Consider the following 21250-nt stretch of genomic DNA (forward strand, 5'->3'; position numbering starts at 1 on the left):
AAGCTGGGGAAGGAGACGTCTGGTCCACCTCCCTTTTGCCGCTTGGTCCCAGCGCCGTTGCCACTGGGCTATAGTGCGCTCTCGCCGCTCGCTGGCTACCTCCACTCCGCTCTGCCGCTCAGCTGCCAGGCGATCCAGTGGGACCATGCCTGCCACAATAAGTGCGGCGTCTTCAGACACCGTCCGGAAGCAGCATGTAACCCTCAGGGCACAGCGTCGGTATGCGCTTCTGCAGTCTCTGCTGTATGTGGAAACCATCATTGCTGGTGCCCACACTGCTGATCCATATAAGATTATGGAGGTGACCACCCCAGCGATGAGCTGCCTGCTACGCTGCCGTGGTCCCCCTGTATTGGCCATCATCCTGCTTATGGCCGCCGTTGCTGCAGTCGCTTTTGCGCTGGCGTATTCCAGGTGGGCCTTGAAGTTCAGCCTCTGGTCCATCATTACCCCTAGGTACTTTAGCGCAGGCTTGGTCCTGATGATCGTTCTACCGACTCTCACGCATGCCTGCTCGACCTTTTTTCTGCTGCTCATTAGCACAGCCTCCGTCTTCTTCTCCGCCAATGCTAGCCCGTTGGCTGCGAGCCAGGCCACTATCATCCCGACTGCTACGTTGGTTTCCTCCTCTACGTCTCTTACGTGTTTCGACACTGTCACCAGTGCTATGTCGTCGGCGAAGCCCACCAGGGTGCACCCTTCCGGTAATGTAAGCCGCAGGATATCGTCATACATCACGTTCCACAGTATCGGCCCTAGGACCGATCCCTGTGGGAACCCCTCCGGTGATTTGGTGATGTTCTGCTCCTTCTTCCGTGTCGTAGATCAGGACGCGGTTCGTGAAATAGCTTCGCAGAGTCCGTGTGATTTGCTCAGATATACCCCTCCTGGTCAGGGCCTCTAGGATGCTCTTCCAGCTGGCAGAGTTGAAGGCGTTTCGTACGTCTAGTGTACATACTAGGCAGTCCTTTTTGTCGCCTCCAGCCCATCGCGTTCCTGCCATGGCTTCCCTGGCAAGGTTTGTCACCATCTCGATGGCGTCAGTGGTGCTCCTCTGCTTGCGGAACCCGAATTGGAGGTCGGAAAGTCCGCGACGCTCAGCCAGTTCCGCCTCCAGTCGGTAACATACCATCCTCTCGAAAATCTTGCCCATGGTATCCAGCATGCACAGCGGCCGGTATGACGATGGGTCGTTGAGCTCTTTGCCTGGCTTGGGTATCAGAACCAGCCTTTGCCGTTTCCATGCTCGTGGGACTGTCCGCTCCGCTAGGCACTGGGTGTACATTGTGGCGAATGCTTTCGGATGGGCTCTAATTATGCATTTTTATGCTGCATTAGGGACTCCATCTGGACCTGCCGCTTTCCCGATCTTCAGCTTACCCGTGGCCTCCAGTACTTCTCTGGCAGTGATGATGGTGGTGGTGTCCCTCAGGCTAGCTCCTTCTACCCTAGCTTCCTCTTGTAAGGGTGGTTGTCTAGGGAATAGGGTGCCGACTATCTCTCTCATATGCACCGGATCCTTGGGCATAGGCTGTCTGTTTAATCTCCCCATGACTAATTTGTATGCTCCACCAAAAGGTTCCGCATCGCTGCTTCTGATGGCCTCCTTCAGCTCTTTTCTTTTGGCCTTGAATGCCGCGCCATTTCTGCCAAATTGGGCGGAGCCTCTTGCTCGCTGGTAGGCACGCCGAGCTGCGCAGCACTCCCTCCTGGCCTTGGCAATGTGCTCATTCCACCACGGTACTGGCCGATGCCTGCTTCCTCCGATCTTTCTTTTTTTCATGGCTGCATCACAGGCCGCTTTGACGGTCCTGTAAACGGCAAGCGCGGATGCTTCAGCATCCCCGGCGGCGCTTAGGTTTTCTGCTGCCGAGAGGAGCGCGGCTCTGCTCAGGCTTTCCTCCTTGTACCCGGCCTGGAGCGCCCGCTGTATCCTTGTTGTGTTCCTGGGTGCAAAGGTTTCCGTCATTACGGCTAAGTGGTCGCTATGGGTGTAAGCACTCAGCACTTGCCACTTCGCGTGGCGTGCGAGCTCTGGGCTTGCAAAGGTGAGGTCTATAATAGACTCCCGCCCTGCTTTGCTGAACGTTGGGGTGGTTCCTGTGTTGAGGAGACAGACGTTCAGGCTTGCAAACTCGTCCAGGAGCGATGTCCCACGGGGTGTGTTCTTGGCGCTGCCCCAAGTCGTGGCCCAGGCGTTAAAGTCGCCCGCTATCAGGACCGGCGATTTGCCTCGTGCGTCGTTAGCGATGTTGCTGATGATCGCCTCATACTCCTGCTGCGTGAACCTTGGTGCTATGTCGCAGCTGTAGACAAAAGTGCCGCTGTGCTTAGCTCTCACATATCCCACTCTGGATGCTCTGTGGGTAAGCTGGCCTGGTTGTGGGCCACAGCTCCAGATTGCTGCTCCTCCGTCTGAGCTTTGCTGCCAGACTCCTTCGTGTTTTTTGCCGTACGGCTCGCTGAGTAGCGCTATGTCGATCTTCTGCTCCAGGACTGTTTGCGCCAACAGATCCTGAGCAGCTCGGCAGTGGTTTAGGTTGAGCTGCAGGAGCTTAACCATCAACCAGTTTTGCTAGTGCCTTCTCATACTCAGGGCAGCTGCGGCTGAGGGCCGAGTGGGCTGCTGAGCGGACGTCTCCTGGCTTGCCAGCGCATAGTATGCACATTGGCGGGTTGTTGGACTGGTTGTGCTTGTGCCCCTCCCCACCACATTTGTAGCATGCATTGCTTGACACAGGCCGCTTGGATCTGCACCTGGCTGCAGTGTGTCCATAGGCCGCACGCGGCAGACAACCCAGCCGATTCGAACTTTTCCGAGCTCCAGGAGCTTCTTTGCGAGTGCGGGCTGAAGGTTCAGCGTAGCTACCTGCGTTGCGCCATATGCTTTCCGCATGTACGGCACTGCTCCTTGTGTTAAGTCGCCGTCGATCGCTGCAGCTATGGCCTCACATACCTCGTCGCCTGTCGTGAGCTCGTCTATGTTGAGTACCTCAACCGCGACTGTCTCCTGCATGGCCTTCACGGCTGCCTTGTCCCCAAGCGCTGCCTGGATGGCCATCTGCAGCTCCTGGGTGGCGGGGTCTGAGGATTGTTGCATCCTTAGAAGCAGCTCGCCCGAGGCTGTCTTCCTGATGCCCTGAACCTTGTTTTTGAGGCTCTGGAGCGTTGGTGCTGCCTTCACCAGTTTGAGAATGTCGGCGTATGATGCCTCCTCGGTGCATTTGACCAGCACTGCGTCTGGTCGGCCTGTCTGCTTGCGTTTCGCACGCCTGCCTCTCACCTCACTCCACTTCTGTGTAGGGTTGGTGTCTTCCGCCTTGCCGCACTGCATCTTAGTTTCCTCTTGTCGAGTGGCGTCAGTTTGGTGTCCTTGCCTGGGCCTTCCGCGCGCGCTCTTCTCCTCAGTTCGGGGTGTTGCCTCGCTCTTGTGGGCTCCTGATGCCGTTTGCGTCGCCTTAGTCGCACTGGGCTTGGTCATCCTGGGTAGGGGGCCAGTTGGGCCTGCAGTGTGATCATGGCACTGGCATCCTCCTGGCGCTGCCCTTTTATCCTCTGGCGCCTGCAGATGGGATTTGACTTCCACTTGCAACTCCTTCATGCGTGCTACCATCTGCTTGATGGCCATGTTAATCGACCTCTGGCCCTTCTCGTTCATCTGGTAGAGTAGGTCGTCCAGGATTGCGCCAATCTCGTCTATGTCCTGTAAGCAGTTCCAGCTTCGCTTGGGGGGGGTTTTTCTCCCGCTACTCGATGGTGTAGGGGGGTCCCTCGGCCTCTTCAGAGTATCAGTACCCTTGCCGCCGTCCTGCGTGGCCCCACTGGCAAAGCTGTGCAACGAGCTCTGCTTCATTGGCGGTGCTAAAGCTGCTTGTGGCGGTGTTCGGGCCACCTTTGAGGCTTTTTGGAAAGCCATTGCTCCTTGGCTTGTAGCGAATTTTGCTTCGTCGGCCAAGTGAGCCACCGGCGAAGCAGGACTCGGGGGAACATCTCTCAGGGCCTCCAGGGTCCGCGCCCCGGCCACGGGATTCCTCCACGCGTGTGAATTTGGGATGGAACTTATGCGTAGGTGTGTGTGCGGCTTGCAAGTGATCCCGCCTAGGAGTTAGGCAGTACCTTCCCTCAGGTGCGGTCGCTGACAGAAGCTAGCTGCTGTGGGCGCAGTTATCTTCCGCAGCGGGCTCTGTCGAGGGCTGGATGCTTTGGCACCTAGTGCCCCTTCACCGCACTGCAGTCGATCAGCTGGTTAGTGGACTGCACTATCCAGCCCTGGTACCCCAGTCGATCAGCTGCGAGGCCTGGAGTGAAGAAGAAGAACGGGAGAACCGGCCCAAAGGAGAGAAAGGATGAAAAAAGGTGGGAATCTCCAAGTGACGAGTGAAAAGCGCCGTCCAAAGCACTCACGGTGGGCCCCAGCGCCCCTGCCCCCTTTGGGTGACCGTGAAAGTGAAACGCGCAGCCCGGATAAGAAGCCAGTCGGGGTGAGACTCGATCCTCCCAGGAGAGCACGCGGTGTCAGCAAGAGCTTGAGCTAATTTCGGGTATTTTTTTCCAGGTATCTTTCGCGATTTGTCTGTGTCTTGCAGAGCAGCTGTTTGGCGCGTCCGCACTCGAAAAATTCGCGGGTGTGACTCCCGTGTGTGTGTGTGTGTGTGTGTGTGAAAGTTTCGCAACTCTAGAGAAGAAAAAAAAACATCCTCTTGGCTGTGTTTTCGGAGAACTTTTTCAATTTGCCGTGTGGCATGGGGCATGATGCTGCGCTGCTCATTTGTTTCATTTAAAAAGCAATTATTTCGTGGCACGAAAAGCATAAGCCCCAACCAACCCCCCTCCAAAAAGTACCATGATAATTGCATGTGGCACGAACAGATACCTCCCCACATATGCATGAGTGTCGGTGTCTGTGTCGGTGACGGTGTCTGTGTGTCTTCTCATTGGATTACGCCTCGCCCCAATCTAAATGTAAATGGCCAATCGGAAAATAATAAGTCTGCGGAGGAGGAGGGGGCGGCTGGAAAGTGCACGAAAATCTCAGATATCCCAGGCAGCTCAAAAGTGGTTCATCTTCTTTTCGAGAGAGAGAGAGAGAGAGAGAGAGAGAGAGAGAGTGAGAGAGAGAGAGGGAAAATCAACAAGCGAAGTGAAACGAAGCGAATTTTCAATTTCATTGTCTAAATAAAGCCGTAAGATATCTTCCAGCTGGAAAATTGAGTTTTCCTCTACCTCTACTCCCATCTTCCTCTCTCCCCCGTTGCTATACCCCTCTGGAGGCCAAAGTTGCAAGTTGCATGTAAATAAATTAGGGCCTCCTAGCAATTATTGAGGCCTGCCGATTCGAGAAACAGTGGAAACAATGCCTCTCTCTGGCTATCAATTTTCCTAGGATTGTGGTTACCCCAGGACTCCCCTGTCTGTATCCCTGTCTGTGTGCAGGGCAGAAAAACTTTGGCCATTTCCATGCAAACGGAAACGTATACCAAAAACACCCGAATGCAAATGTTTAGCAGGCCACTTGGATACTTTGAATCCGCTTGGAGCCAGGACCATCACAATGCAAAAATTTCCAAATGAAAGGCAGAGAATGAGGAGTCCTGGCCAAAGGGTAGAAGGGGAGTGGGGGGAGGCGGGGTGGAAAAACTCGGTCAACTCTCGAGTCACGCACTTTGGGAACATTGTCAAATCGACAATTTACTCGTTAGGAAAACTTTTTTTTGTGGAGGGAACAACTTTTGGGAAACATTTTGCGATGCAGCATATTGAAAGCTTCTTGTATTTTGGTTGGGATTTTGGCCAGGACAGTCGCCCGACAGGATTCCATGTGTGGACACTGCCGTTGTTGGCTGAGAGCCTGTTGTATGATGGCAATACACTCTCAAATGTAATTCCTGGCATCAATTATGCTTACAGAGGGAAGGACAACAGGGGGGGGGGGGGGGGTTAGACGGCAGGAGGAGCTGGGAAAACTTTTCTCGTTTTCGGTCATGACAACTTTTTGCCTGATGTTTGAGGGAAATGTGGAAACAAGTCGAGAAAGTGCACGGCATCAGGGTCCTCCTCCGCCCCCGCCTGAGTCTTGTTGTTTATGCATGAAACGTGCCTGGCAGCCTCTGTTCATCCCCTGTTGCAAGAGCCCACCACCACCACCGTCACCGCCACGGGGCACCCCCCTGTTGCAGTTGAACGCACTGACTGACACAATTTGCGCTCATTATGGAAGCTCATTATGGAAGCCTGCCGCTGCTTTTGTTGCATCTCTCCGCGCCGTTGCCTTCTTTCGTTCTGTTTTCTCTCCCCAAGACTTTTCGCTCGAGTTTTCTTGGCAGCAACTAGTTTTCCCTCCCTCTCTACCCTCTGTCTGCTCGCTTCCTGCCAGTCGGAGCTTTGTGAAGTTTTTTAAATGCTTTATTGAAACAATTTCCGCTTTATGGAAATTTTCCGCCGGCCCACACTACGCGAGACACACTCGTATATCATTTTCGTTGTCATATATCAGAATGGTGTCAAGCACACGCCATTTTGGCAAGAGGCTGGACGTGGGAAAGGCGGGGGATGCGGGGAATGCGGGAGTCAAATGCAAATTCGATGCGGCATGCAGCAGCAGCAGCTGGAGAAAGCAGAGCCGCGTTTCCTCTTCATTCCATGGCAAAGAGTCGCAGGTGGCCAAAATGGTGGACGAAATGACATCATTTAAATTCATGCATGACCCACATTGCACCTCTCTTCTCCCAGCAGAGTGGGCGGGGGCTGGCGCACAGCTCCTTGGCACTCGTCTCGTCCCCGCAGCTCGTATTTTATTAACAAAGCAATTTATTGCATAAATACCCATTGCACTCTGCAGGCCACAGTTGCGGCCGCAGCCCCCACCCACCAGCCAGAGGCGCGCCCCCTAACGAGAGGCAAGTGCAAGTTTCGGGCAAGTTTTGGTCTCCCTCGAAATGAGTTCATTTAGCAGCGAAAACTGCCATGAGCCAAGGAGGGAAGAGCATGCAACAAATGCTCTGGGCGAGAGGCTGCTTAGTCATGCGGAAAGCAGCCACTCGGCCACTCGTTTGCCGCCTGCCGCTTGCCGCTTGCCCCATTTTCTGGCTGCTAATTGCGGCATAAATCAAGCGGCAACATAGCGAAAGGGAAAGAGGACCACGCTCTAAATAAACTCGGCCAGAACGAAAGTGTTGCAAGCATCCCCCAGCAGGACAAACATTTTTTTGCCACATGCTTTATGGCCACTTCTGGGGCGCCTCCAATGCCGCCACCATCCTCCATGTTCCTCTGTTCCTTGCCGTCAATAGTCAGTGTTATAATCATTACCTTTCACAATGTAGTAGTAACTTTCGTAGTGATCCTAAAAAATTCTATTCGTTCGTTAATTCTAAGCGCAAGTCAAACGTTTTTCCTCCGTCCCTTCATTACCAGAACAAAACAGAAGCTTCTGCTGTTGGTATTGCAAATTTATTCGCTAACTTTTTCCAAACAACGTACTCGTCTCATATTTACAACGCATCCACTCCGTATCCGTACCAGCTACCTCAAGCTAACAGCATTTTTCTGCCCTTTTTCGAGGAAAGCGTTGTTCTGGAAGGTTTGTCATCTATGGACATATCGTTTTCTGCGGGTCCAGATAGGTACCAAGTTGCATCTTAAAACACTGTGCCCAGTCCCTTTGCAAACCCTTGACCTTTTTCTTTAACCTCTCCTTGGAACAGTCTTGTCTCCCAGTAATTTGGAATGAGTCCTACATCATTCCGCTTCACAAAAAAGGTTCAAGATCAAACATTGAAAACTATCGTGGTATCGCAAGGCTTTCCGCCATCCCGAAGCTTCTTGAGTTCCTGGTCACCCGGCAACTGCAACATCTTTGTTGCAGCTTGATATCTCCGTCGCAACACGGTTTTTTCAGACATCGTTCAACATCGACTAACCTTCTTGAGTTTTCTAACCTAATCCACCGGGGTTTTCAAATTGGTTTGCAGACGGATGTAGTTTTTACGGACTTCAGCAAGGCATTCGATTCTGTGAACCATGCTCTGCTTATTCAAAAGCTCTTTTTATTAGGGTTCCCAACGAATCTTCTAGATTGGATTTTGTCCTATCTCTCTAACCGTACTCAACGTGTTTTGTTTTCTAACGTGTTGTCAAATACTGTTAATGTTACTTCAGGTGTGCCACAGGGAAGTCATCTGGGCCCGCTTTTGTTTATTTTATTTGTGAACGACCTTCCTCAAGTTATAACATACTCTACTACACTAATGTATGCTGATGATGTCAAAATCTGTCTTTCTTACTCTGATTGGTATTTGCACACACGCCTTCAACTTGATCTAAGCGAACTACTATTGTGGTGTTCAACTAATCTTCTTTTTCTGAACCTTTCCAAATGCAAACTTATGACATTTTACCGTCGCGCTCCTCATTTTGTCTCATATGTTCTAGGAAATCATGTCCTTGAGCGAATTTCGAGTTCAAATGACCTCGGAGTCCTTTTTGATCATAAGATGTGTTTCAACACCCATATAGCTGCAACTGTAAATAAAGCTAAGGGTGTTTTAGCGTTCATCAAGCGTTGGTCCAAGGAGTTTGACGACCCGTACGTTACGAAACAACTGTACATCTCGTTAGTACGTGCTTTATTGGAGTATTGTTCTTGTGTGTGGAGCCCGCAGTATAAAGAGCAGCAGGCTGTTATTGAATCCGTGCAAAAGCAATTTTTAATTTTTGCCCTTCGGAACTTTAACTGGGACTCGGGTAGAATCTTGCCACCCTACCGGTCTAGGCTAAATCTTATTGACCTGCCGTCGTTGCACCATCGCAGAATATGCAATGGCATAATGTTCGTGCACAAGCTCCTTCTTGGACTGTTGACTCCCAAACTCTCTTGGGTCAGATTGACTTGGCCGTTCCATCCAGACCTACCCATACGTTTAGGCCTATCCGTCTACCCATATGTAGGTCTAATTATGCTGATCATGAACCTTTTAGGGTTTTATGCCATAATTATAACTCCCCCTGTCAAACCCTACCCCCTGAACTGTCTCTTAAACTAATTGCATGCAATATTTATAATCATTTAAATTTAGCTAACTTTTAACTTATCTTTTTCCGCCTTTAGTAACTAAGTACCATTATTAACAGATAATTTGTTAATTTAATAAATAAATAAGTGGAAGGACACCCTGGAGCAGGAGCAGGAGAGCAGCTGAAGGATATGCGTGTCTGGCGTTAATGGGAGTGCTTGTAGGAGGGCGGATCACCGGAGCGGCTTTCCAGCGACGAGTGGGAAAATATCCAAAAGAAGAAGTCAGAGTTGTTCCAATAAATATGTTCCTTGTATTTCGGTATATATGTATGTGGACTGTAGGTGCGCGTATGTGCACGACGACAGCTTGTAGCGGGGTGGGAAACGTAACTAAAACTAGGCCTTACGATCTATGCTCCATGATGGCTTGAGCGCCGGGTGGATCGTGGGTCGTAAAGTCTCCCGAGCGCCCCTCCGAGCGCGCGAGAGCGAGTTGAGACCGGAGCGCACGAAGTTGGCACAGTGCGCGGCAATCGTCTGCTGCTGGCCTGAACATCCTCCCCCCCCCCCCCCCCCCCCCCCTGCAGGATGCAAAGCCCAATCGGTGTCTATGGCTGTGTGCATGCACCGGATACGATCCATCCGAACCCCGTGCTCTGGGCCACAGGAAGGCCGTCCTCGCGTGCCAGGAACCCGGGATGGATCACTTTCGGGTAGACGTCGGCGCCTAAGACCAGAGAGATGGTGGCTGGTCGATGGAATTGCGCATCTGCGAGCTTCAGATCGTCAAATCGAGACCGGATCGTATCGCTCAAAGGTCGGATCGGCGTGCGGATGCGCAAACGGGGCTCGACCTTCAGGATGGCTTCCAGTCGGAAGTCGCCCGTCTTGGTACGAATGACCGCGGTGCACACCTTCTCGTTGCCGACGCGCGTAGTGGGTATCTTGAAGGCGGAGGCCAATGAGTCGTCAATGCAGCTCACCGGCGTGCATGGGTCGATGAGCGCGCCCGTTTCGAAATCCTTCGAGCCCGTATCCAGGACCACCAGCGCCGTCGGGAGGATATTGAGGCTCCTATGTTGTAGAAGGGAGCTTACGGTGGGCGCCGGGGTTCCTACGACGGGGCGGTTCACGGGGTGACGGGGACGGCACTCAGCTTGAGCCGCTGGACTCGCAAACGATGAGGTCGTGAGCCGGCGTAGATGGCGGCGGTGCAGCCAGGCCTGGACGGTCTGGGCGACGAGGGCGGCGTCCGGCGTGGGCCGATGTAGCTGTCGACTGTATTCGCGAGGCTGAGCGGGCTGGACAGCGAGGCGCGGAGATGTGGAGTAGCGTGTGGTGGTTCTTGCCACACACCCCGCACAGCCCTCCACTGAGGCAGTCCTTCCCGGAGTGCTGGTGCGCCAGGCAGTTGGCGCAGTATTTGTTTCTCAGGACGGCTCGGAGCCTCTTCTCAGGGCTCAGGCGCAGAAACACATGGCAGGTCCGTAGCGGGTGTATTCCTGAGCAGACTCGGCAACGGTAGGTGCCTCTACCCCGTGGATGCCGGCTCTCCCCGGTGCGGTTGGCGCGTGAGCGTGGGGCCATGTCTGGATACGATGAACTAGGAGGAAGGAAAGTGGTCGAAGAAGTATTAGTAAAGAAACTTGGAGCTTTGGAAGGTACATTCGCGTTATTGTTGGACGGAACTAGGGCGTTCTACTGGGAGGAGAACGACCTTTACAACAGGCCTTTTAAGGACCCCGCGGGCAGTAAGGATATCTACCACACGGACTCTGTCGTCAGCGCCGGGATACACGGACTGGACTCTCCCGAGCCGCCATTCATTGGAGGGCAGGTTGTCTTCTTTGACGACAACCATATCCCCAACCTGGAGGTTTGGCGTCGGCGTCTGCCACTTAGTGCGCTTGTGGAGCTCTTTGAGGTATTCCTCTTTCCACCGCTGGCAAAACTGTTGGGTGAGCGCCTTTAAATGCTGCCATCGATTGATTATTGATTTAAGGTCACCCTTTATTTCGGGTTCGGCCGTGGACATCAAGGGTCCCCCGGTAAGGAAGTGCCCGGGAGTAAGGGCCAGCAACTCAGTTGGATCTGCGGACATCGGCGAGAGCGGCCTGGAATTAAGGCATGCTTCGATCTTTGCGAGAATCGTGGAAAGCTCTTCGAAAGTGTACTTCCGAGTGGACGTGGCTTTGTAAAAGAGAGTTTTGAAACTCTTCACCCCGGCTTCCCATAGACCTCCCATGTGTGGAGCTCCTGGTGGAATAAAACGCCACGAAACCCGGTGATGGCTGTACGCATCAGTTATCGAGCCCTTGAATGCTTCTAGGAAGTCACGGGAAAGCACCTTGGCGGCACCAACGAAAGTTTTGCCATTGTCGGAGTGAATGCGCTGCGGACACCCTCGTCGTGCGACGAAACGAGCGAAGGCTGCAAGAAATTTCTCGGTCGTGAGATCCGACGTGGGCTCCAAATGGATCGCCTTCGTGGAAAAACACACGAACACACACACATACCCCTTGGTTATCAGGCACGCTCTGCCTGTGTAATTCCGCATTTCGAAGGGACCCGCGTAGTCAATTCCGGTGTGCGTGAACGGTCTGGAAAAGGACGTTCGTTCCGTAGGGAGATCACCCATCATTTGGGCTTGCAGCTTCTGTCTGTGGATGACGCATACCTTGCAGGAGTTTACCACCCCCTTCATGAGTTTCTGAACCTTGGGAACCCAGAACTTGGATCGGATAAGCCCCACCATTAGTTGGTTCCCGCCATGAAGAGTTATCCGGTGGGTGAATTGCGCGAGAAGGCAGCGGTACGGCAGAATAATGGGATGTCGTTCGTCGTACTTCAGAAAGGTAGAAGTTGCGATACGGCCACATGCTCTTATGAGCCCATGTTGGTCTAGGAACGGGTTCAAATTCAGGATAGAACTTGACCTTGGCACTGGCCGCTTCTCGCTTAGGCAGTGATGCTCTTGGGAGTATTCCCTGCGCTGAGTCTCTAGGATAAGAGTGCGCTCAGCTTCGGTAATGTCTTCGCTTGCAAGGTGGTCCTCTTGTCCGGTGACCAGCTTCCGGCAGCGTTTTGTGAAGCGAAGGACATAAGCACGGACTCGCAGGGCTCTCTCCAGATTGGAGAACTGATCGAGGAAGTCTTCGGATGGGCTCGGTGCAAAATGAACCTTCAGAGCACGTTGCTCGAGGGTTATCACGGGATCGTCCCCGCCTTGGGCTGTCCATTGATGCCGGGGCCCTTGCAACCACGCTGGTCCGTGCCACCAGAGTTGGTTCTCGACGAGCTCCTGTAAGGATACGCCCCTGCTGGCGAGGTCGGCGGGATTTTGTGCGGACGGAACGTGACCCCAATTCTCGACCCCGGTGGCTTGCGAAATTCTGGTCACTCGGTTGGCCGCGAAGGTAGTCCAGTGGCAAGCAGGCTTTTTCGGCCAGGACAGGACTATAGCGGAATCTGTCCAGAAGTAACAGGTTGTAGGTGCGCTTGGCATATTTGGCAGGATAGCCGTCGCCATTTCGGACAGCAGCACGGCGCCGCACAGCTCTAACCGGGGGAGCGATACAGTCTTAACGGGTGCGACTCGTGTTTTCGCGGTAAGCAACTGCACCTTGACCAGGTGGTCAGTCTCGATGCGTACGTAGATCGCCGCACCGTACGCCTTTTCGGACGCATCGCAAAATCCGTGATGCTCGACCCTTACAGCTGGTTCGGAGCCAATCCACCTTGGAATGCGGATCTGGTCGAGAGCGGAGTAGCTCCGCAGAAAACTCTGCCAGCGCTGACGCATCTCGGTCGGAAGATCTTCGTCCCATCCCACTTCTTGCAACCAGATCTCTTGCATGAAGATCTTTGACCGGACAATGAAAGGCGCCAACCAGCCCGCAGGGTCGAACAACCTTGCTATCTGGGAAAGCACCGCTCGCTTGGTATTGGATGCCGTAGATGCCAGTTCTGGCGGAACGAAGAAGAAATCGTCTGTTGTCGCCTTCCAGCGAATTCCGAGAGTCTTGGCTGTGCGTTCTGCCTCGAGTTCAAGGAAGTCGGTGTGAAGGAGATGGTCATTCGGAATGGTAGTCAGGATATCCTTGTGGTTGGACGTCTATTTTCTCAGTGGAAACCCGGCAGAACTCAGGGCGGCCTGTAACTCGCGGATAGCTAGTTGAGCCTCAGTGGGAGAGTCTGCTCCCGCTAGGACGTCGTCGACATACATACAGGACCGAATGATGTGACTGGCTCTTGGGAATCGGGACTGGACATCGTCTGCAAGCTGTTGCAACACCCGGATGGCGAGAAAGGGAGCACAATTGACTCCAAAGGTGACAGTTTGCAACTCATAGTCGCGTATCTCGCCCTCCTTGTTGCGAAACATAATTCGCTGGAAGGGGGTGTGCTTCGGATCTACCCAAAAGTGCCGATACATCTTGGTGATGTCAGCATTGAAGACGTACCGGTAGTAGCGCCACTTCAGGATCTGAAGGGTTAAGTCGGACTGGAGAACAGGGCCGGGGTACAGAAGGTCATTCAAGCTGATACCGTTAGTCGACGGGCTGGATGCGTTAAATACAACGCGGACTTTCGTGGTGGTGCTATCAGGCTTGAAGACAGCGTGGTGCGGCAGGTAGTAGGTTGAGGACCCATGAGTCGGAAGAACTTCTGTCATGTGTCCAAGGTCTAGGTATTCTTGGATCACGGTGTCGTACTGCTCTTGTAGGGGACTGTTTCTTTTCAAGCGATTTTCGTTTCTTAGGAACTGGGCCAGCGCGGTTGCCCTTGAACCCCCAACACCTGATCCGAGATGATCTGGGTCGCGAAACGGTAACGTGACGACGTATTTCCCGCTTGGCGTTCTTGACGTAGTTCGGAGGAAATTTCTTTCGCAGTACGAGTCCGACTCGCTTTCTATTTTAGTAGGAATGTCCTCCACCTCCCAAAACTTTGTGAGGAGTTTGTCTAACGGAGTCTCTAGCTCGGTGGAAATTTGCGTGGAGAAGGATGCGACCCTGCCTTGTACCGTGTTTGGCACTGGGCCTGTAAGACCCCATCCGAAAATGGTCTCCCGTCCGAGGAGAGATCCACAGATGTTCGTCTGTGAGCCGCTCAAGAGGATGGATGGAAGGATGTCGGCACCAATCAGGACATCTATTTGTGAGCTTGCGTAAAATGTCGGGTCTGCCCATGGCAGGTTCGGCAAGTCTCGCAACGAGTGTTGCGGGTTCGGATGGGAGGGAAGGCTGCCTGATAGTTCCGGCAGGACATAGGCTGTGGCGTCCAAGTGTAAGCCCGGCTTAGTCGAGGAGCGGATGGAAAAATGGCAGAGCTTCTTGGACTGAGCGGATATGGTCTGATTGAGGCCCGAGACCTGTGCCTGGGCGAGTCGGAATGGCAACTTAATGATCTGGAAGAGGCGTTCCGTAATGAACGTCGCCTCGGAGCCCGGGTCGATTAGAGCGCGGGCGCGAAAGTTTGTCCCCAAGTGGCAAATATTAATAATAGCCGTGCCCAGGAGTACCGCCCTCTTGCCGGAGTCGAAATAGTTCTGAACGCTAGGCTGAGCTTCGGCAGGAGTCGGAAGTGGTACGGAGTTGGGCACGGATTGGCTGGAAACTGGAGTGCCACGGTGCAGCAGCGTATGATGCCGGTCTCCACACGTGTTGCAGTTGTGGGCGCTTTGGCATTCACGAATCTGGTGACCTCTTGCGAAACAGTTTAAGCAAAGCATTTTTTGCTTAATATAGCTGGAGCGAGCATCAGGTCTCATCTGAAGGAATTGAGGGCATATCCGGCTCGAAGGACCAATGCTTGTAGGAGGGCGGATCACCGGAGCGGCTTTCCAGCGACGAGTGGGAAAATATCCAAAAGAAGAAGTCAGAGTTGTTCCAATAAATATGTTCCTTGTATTTCGGTATATATGTATGTGGACTGTCGGTGCGCGTATGTGCACGACGACAGCTTGTAGCGGGGTGGGAAACGTAACTAAAACTAGGCCTTACGATCTATGCTCCATGATGTTCCGAGCGCCCCTCCGAGCGCGCGAGAGCGAGTTGAGACCGGAGCGCACGAAGTTGGCACAGTGCGCGGCAATCGTCTGCTGCTGGCCTGAACAGGGAGGGAAAGAAGATCTTTCGAAAACCATTATAGCCGACATATCATCTCCATATTTAAGAACAGAGAAAAAGTCCTTTTATGAAGGCACTCGCTTTGAGCACTCTGTTTTGCCACGCACAAGGACCTTCCCTTGGTAGTCGCCTTGCCCCCATTCACAGCAATTTATAAGAATGCTATCCCGACAGTCGCCACACCCACCTTTTATCCCTTACGGTTGTTTGGCCCTGCGGCTCGTGTGCTGTCGATTTTCGGAAAACCCCAACAGAATTAGGGTCTGTTTTCCCGCACCCCCCATGGATGCGATGCGAGAGGATAAAGAGCTGTGGTGGAAAATGTAATTTAAATTCTTTTTTGTGGGGCAAGCGGGAGGGAAATTCAATTGTTCTCACTCTACAAATCACTCAATTCTGTTTAGCTCGTTCTCATTATGAGTACTCAGGGCCCTGTCTCGCCTCCTCTCTCTCCCCGCCCTGTCCATTGGGCGGGTCAACAAGTGTCGTTGGAGCTGGCCAAATGCCACGACAAAGCCAGAGCTTTGTAGGGCATTGCATAACGCGCGGAGAAATTCAATTAAGTTTCTGTCCTCCGACTCCCGATGTGCCTTTCTATTTTTGGGTCACTGTTTTTATGGCCAGAGCGAGCGGGAAACGAAATTAAAGTCAATCAACAAGCCCTGGAGGCTGCTGCTGCGGCTGCGGCTACGGCTGGGGCGGAAAATTGTCAGTCGACTGTCCCCCGACAATTGGCTCTGGTCACAGTTGCTGTGGCACTTTGGGCCCTGCCTCTACCTCTCGGTGGTCCCGGGGCTCAAATAAACCGCAAAAGCCGTCACAGAGCCGCAGCCAGACAATGGCCCATGTGAGTGGCCCTCTCGCAAGCATTCAAGGCACTGGCAGGGCGGTCATTCAAGGACATGCTCGTATTATTCGCCATGAAAAATGCAGCCATTTGTTGCGCACAAATAATTTTACAAGCACTTGGGAGACCCCCTAAGAAATGTCGCCAAGCCCTGAACTAATTCCCTTTCCGTTGTGTCTCCTTTGTGGTTGCAGATACACGACGATCTAGAGAAGGATCCGGACTATTCTGGCTCTGGCTTTGGACCGGATGACGAGGACGCCGAGCCGGACCATCACTCGCAACACGGTTCGCACAACACGCGCATCTCGCAGAGCGGCGGCACCAGCATAAACAGTAAGCATAAATCGAACGACAACAGCCACAACGACGACCTCGACCACATCTCGAGTAGATTCAACCACAACAACAACAACCAGAACCAGAACCAAATCGACAACAACAGCCAGAATCTTAATAATAATAATAATAACAATAATAATTTTAATAATAATAATAATAATAATAATCCCAACCTTAATAACAATCACCATCCAGCGAATAGTGGCACAATCATTGGTAGTAGCACCACAGCGAACCATAACAGTAATCAGAATCACATCGGCGGCCAGAGCGGCGGCATCATCAGTGGCAGTGGTGGTGAGATCGGTGGTCATAGCGGCACTGGCATTAACACAATCGGTAAAGATCAAGCTAGTTTTGTAGCTATTCTAAGCGAGACATCTTCCACTACTTCAACTCCAACTCCTCCTTCTTCAACATCCACTACCACCACCACACCACACACTTTAGTTTTCCCATCTCAAACAGTTACACCACCAAAAGATACAGATACAACAACAAAAGATACAACAACAGACACAGATACAGATGTAGTTACAGTCATTGCCAGGATAGATAATAGTTACGTTAGATCTAGAGCCAACAACACTAACAACAATTCATTCACAACATCTACAAGAACACCAACACCAACAACCCCATCTCTATATCCAGCAGCTCATACACCAACACAAACCTCATCCACAACCTCGACAACAGCAACAACAACAACAAGCAGTTCACCAACAACGACAACCACCACCGGCAGCAGCAGCACTACGACAACAGCGGCCACAACCCCTTCAACCACAGCCGCCTCCAATCGCACCCAAACCACGCCCACGCCCAAGCCCAAGCCCATTGTACCCGAATCCACCGCAGCGAACCGTCCCTTGCCCCCCTTCCCCGCCTTCGATGAGGATCTCGATGTGGATGTAGAGGCCAGCGGCGATGGCATCGACGTGGAAGGCGGCGGCGAGGATGACGACGAGGGCGATGATGAGGACGACATCATCATTGATCATCCCGATTCCGAGAAGCCAAGGCTTGCAGAGCCCGTTCCCAATGGTGAAATCGATCATGATCATGATCATGATAGCGATAACGATAACGATGATGGTGAAGGCGATACCGATGACACGGACGATGATGATCGCATCATCGATGTGGATGGCGGCGATGAGGATGGAAACGGAAACGGAATCGGTGGCAACGATGGAGACCTCAACACAGAGCGCGGACGTCAGTGGTTTTTATTTTTATCCTTTTGTTTTTGTACTTTCTTTTTGATCATTTGTATGTATGCGTTTGCTTTTGTTTATATGTTTTTTGTGTGTTTTATTGGTGCTTTTGCTTTGCCCGCCTCCTCCATCCCTCCATGCGATTCCTTTTGTGTTGTGTCCCCCGCATATCCTTTGAAGAGGATTGCATTGTCATCTCTGGCACTGCACTGCTTTCATCATCTTGTATTATTTGATATTTTATTTTATTTAATTTTATTTACTGTATATTTTAAGCACATTTTCAACAGCAAACAAAGTATTGTGGCTCGCACTGTAGTTGATTTCTTGGGTACTTGCTTTGGTTTCTGTTACGTTCCGTAGCTTGATTGGTATTATCGAGACGCACATTCGATTAAAAAGATCTACGACGGACAATGCTGCAGGCTTTCCTTTTGTGTGGACTTTTACATGGAGTCCCCAGCCCCGACAACACAATAGCCAATACACCATAATTCCCACACTTTCATTGCGAGACCAAATCTCATCCATTCATTCAGTCTGTCTGCTTTTGGCATTTATTTATTCATTCGATTGGAAGAACTCCCGCAGAGCCAACACAATCCCATTGCCTCCTTCCCTCATGCTCACGCTCACGCTTATTCTCATTCTCATGGCCTTTAGTGTTAAACCTAGGATAAAGCTATTCTAAGTCGTATAATTTAAGGATAGCTTAAGAGTCTTTTGTATACGTAGCAAACAGAAACGGCCCTCTCTATTCATCGATCCATCGATCCATCGATTGAGATGCATCAAGGATCTGCACAGAGGGTCCTGCCCTAGGCCCAAAGTTCCATTAAAACTGTCGCGTTCCGCCCTCCCACAGCCAAAAGAACAGCTCTGGATTCGCACTAAGCCGCACAGTGATTTGGTGCTTTGTTGCTCTTCGAGTGGAAAGCACTTGGAAGGCGCTCTTCACAGAGCTCCACTTGAAATTAAAAATCACCGAGTCCCGGGCAACGCCAAGGAGCGCCTCCACTCGCCACTCGCTAAAACTCGCAACGACTTGGGGCACGGTTGCTCTTACCCCGGGGAGGGCGTGCAGCAGCAACATCGGCAGGAGTGCAAACAGAGCCTAATGGCAATCCAGGAGTGGATCTTATAGGTGTGTGGGCTGGGAATTTATGACCTGCTTTGATGTTTGTGCCACTGCCACGCCCTGAACAAACACGAACCATACAAACCATGTGGCATATGGGAGGCGGTGACACACAGCAGGACCACACTTCGGGCATAATTGTCCACAGATGGTCACATGTCTCATAGAGAGCATTGAGTCCTGCAATGCCTTGTGCCCCATCGAATCGTGGAAAGAAGACACGCGGATACACCTTTATTGGCTTCGCCCAAACGCAGAGCCAGACAGACAATCAGTCTGATGGATAGACACAGACGGGAATAGTCTTTCATAGGATGAAACCATCCCAGAATTTTATCGGGCCAGATTCTGCTTCGGGATGTGCTTTGATAATTTTCCAATGATTTTGGAATTCGATGCGACACATAAGTCTGGGGCAATTCAATAAGCCCTTTGGCCATTACCTAATTAAAATGCCACTCCGCGCCGCTCTACTCCCTCAAGGGGCGGTGGAGCAACAGCCAGGGCAAACACATGGGTGTACATCAGGGTGGGGTTGAGGGCAACAAGCAATTTGTTTGTCTTAAGCTTTCTGAGGCCAAAGGGGATTCGGATCCAGAAGAAAACAGAGAGGGCGCAAGGGGGCTAAACAATAGCTCAACAGAGAACAAAGACCGCACAAAATAAAGGATGTGGATGTGGGCGAGTGTACATATGTATATGTATGTGGTGGACTGTCAATTAAATTAATTTAAATTCACTTTGCTTGACAGCCAAATAGGCATTCAAATGGCTCCTATTTTGCAGCATTTCAACATTTCGCTCTCGGATCAGATCTGAAATACTTTGGGAGGTGTCCCTGGACTCCCCAGCTATCATACTCGAGATTTAGATGGAAACAACTCGAAACAGCTCTCTCTGCAAGCTGTAGCTTAGCGAGATGGCCCCATGCAAATTTGTCACAATTTGCATTGCTGCCAGCTCTCTGCTGGTAACTTTTTTCATTTGGCCAAAACTTTTCCGGCTGCTCATTAGCGTGAAATGAGCTCAAGAGTTGTGTTTGTGATGGCGGACAGACAATCAGACAGGCAGTCGGATGGGAGCCGGTCGGAAGGAGCCGGCAGGACATGCACTCCAGCTCGCCCGCTAATGGTGGCTACGTAGTCTAGTTGTATAAGTCTTAGAGATTGGCATAAGGTATCCTTTGTACTTGTAATCGTAGTCCCGAATCCACTCTACTAACCGTAAGCCTTGTATATATATACCGCATAAAATATCATTAACATACACGTACACGCCCACCCTGAAACAGATATACTAGACACTCGTTCCGATCGGAATCGGAGTACCCACCAGCAACAACAGCAACAAGAACAACCACTCTATATCTCTCACTTACACACACTCTCTGTTTCGTATTATTTTGCTTGCACGTCATGGGCATACTCGTAAACGGATATACATAATCGCCGGAATCGACTCTCAATCTCATCTCTCTGTCTGCTCTATTTCTTGGCACAGCGGGAGGCGGCAGCAACGTGCACGAGTTGGACCCGAATACGAACGTGAACAGCCAGCCCTCCGACACGAAGCCCGTCGACCACAGGCCCAACGGCAACGAGGTGGTCATCATGAGCGAGGACGATCGCACGTCGAGCTTCTTCTCGCAGCCGGGAATACTGGCGGGTAAGAGTCCATACATAGTCCCCATCCAACCAACAATCGTTCACCATATCTCTTCTCTCTGCTCTGTGTCTTTAGCTGTCATTGGCGGTGCCGTGGTTGGCCTGCTCTGCGCCATTCTCGTGGTGATGTTCATCGTATACCGCATGCGGAAAAAGGACGAAGGCTCCTATGCCCTGGACGAGCCGAAACGCTCGCCGGCTAACAATTCCTATGCGAAAAATGCGAACAATCGCGAGTTCTACGCCTGAGATAATGGCACATCGCGCAGGTATTAAATGAGCCGCGAGTGAGGATCCACCCGGATGGAGATCCATCTGGAACGGGATCTGGATCTAAACGGAGGGGAGATGACGGCTCATCTCGGTACACTGTGCGGAGTGCGAAGTGCGGACGGAGCAGCGCCATCAGCAGCCATCTGCCACAATGAATAATTATCTGCAACAGCAACAGCAACAGAAACAGCAAAAGCAACAAAACTAACACAAATTCAATGGAAATCGAAGGCATCGTTGGGTCACACACAACTTTTCGTTGAGGGGTAAACGCATTAAACGATGAACAACCGATACAAAAATGTATAATTCAAGAGGAAAATAAACTCAGAACTTACCTGTAAGCTAATGCCGGACGGATAACGGAGGAGGGCGACTTTTCTAATTAAGTACATTTTAAGCGACGAAAACAAAAGGAACCCAATATCAAATATGGGCGAAGTCTAATATATAATTAATATATATTATATATTATATTATATTATATATTATATATATATTATAGTGAAACCAATGTAAGGGCGGGAAAAATTAAGCGAATTAATTATGAATTACGAGTATGTAAAGCAAAGGCCGAAGACGAGCAAGAAATAATACCTATTATACCACACCACACCCACGA

General features: G+C 51.5%; 1 protein-coding gene and 1 pseudogene across 7 annotated transcripts in view; one reads left to right on the top strand and one right to left on the bottom strand.

The window, feature by feature from the left end:
• Positions 1 to 20903, top strand: part of LOC117192172 (syndecan-like) — a 155825-nt gene extending 134922 nt beyond the window's left edge. Inside the window, exons 3-7 of one of the 7 annotated variants that reach the window (XM_033396827.1) lie at positions 16186 to 16327; positions 16529 to 16672; positions 16988 to 17554; positions 20192 to 20356; positions 20432 to 20903. In XM_033396827.1, coding sequence (XP_033252718.1) covers positions 16186 to 16327; positions 16529 to 16672; positions 16988 to 17554; positions 20192 to 20356; positions 20432 to 20604 — 1191 coding nt within the window. In that variant the 3' untranslated portion in view covers positions 20605 to 20903. Of the gene's footprint in view, positions 1 to 16185; positions 16673 to 16987; positions 17555 to 20191; positions 20357 to 20431 lie in introns of all 7 variants that reach the window. The other 6 variants (XM_033396825.1, XM_033396826.1, XM_033396828.1 and 3 more) reach the window with 6 other exon arrangements.
• On the bottom strand, positions 11134 to 13387 carry LOC117192171 (annotated as a pseudogene).
• Positions 20904 to 21250: the final 347 nt, after the last annotated feature.

The sequence above is a fragment of the Drosophila miranda genome (assembly GCF_003369915.1).
Source record: "Drosophila miranda strain MSH22 chromosome Y unlocalized genomic scaffold, D.miranda_PacBio2.1 Contig_Y2_pilon, whole genome shotgun sequence".
NCBI lineage: Eukaryota > Metazoa > Arthropoda > Insecta > Diptera > Drosophilidae > Drosophila > Drosophila miranda.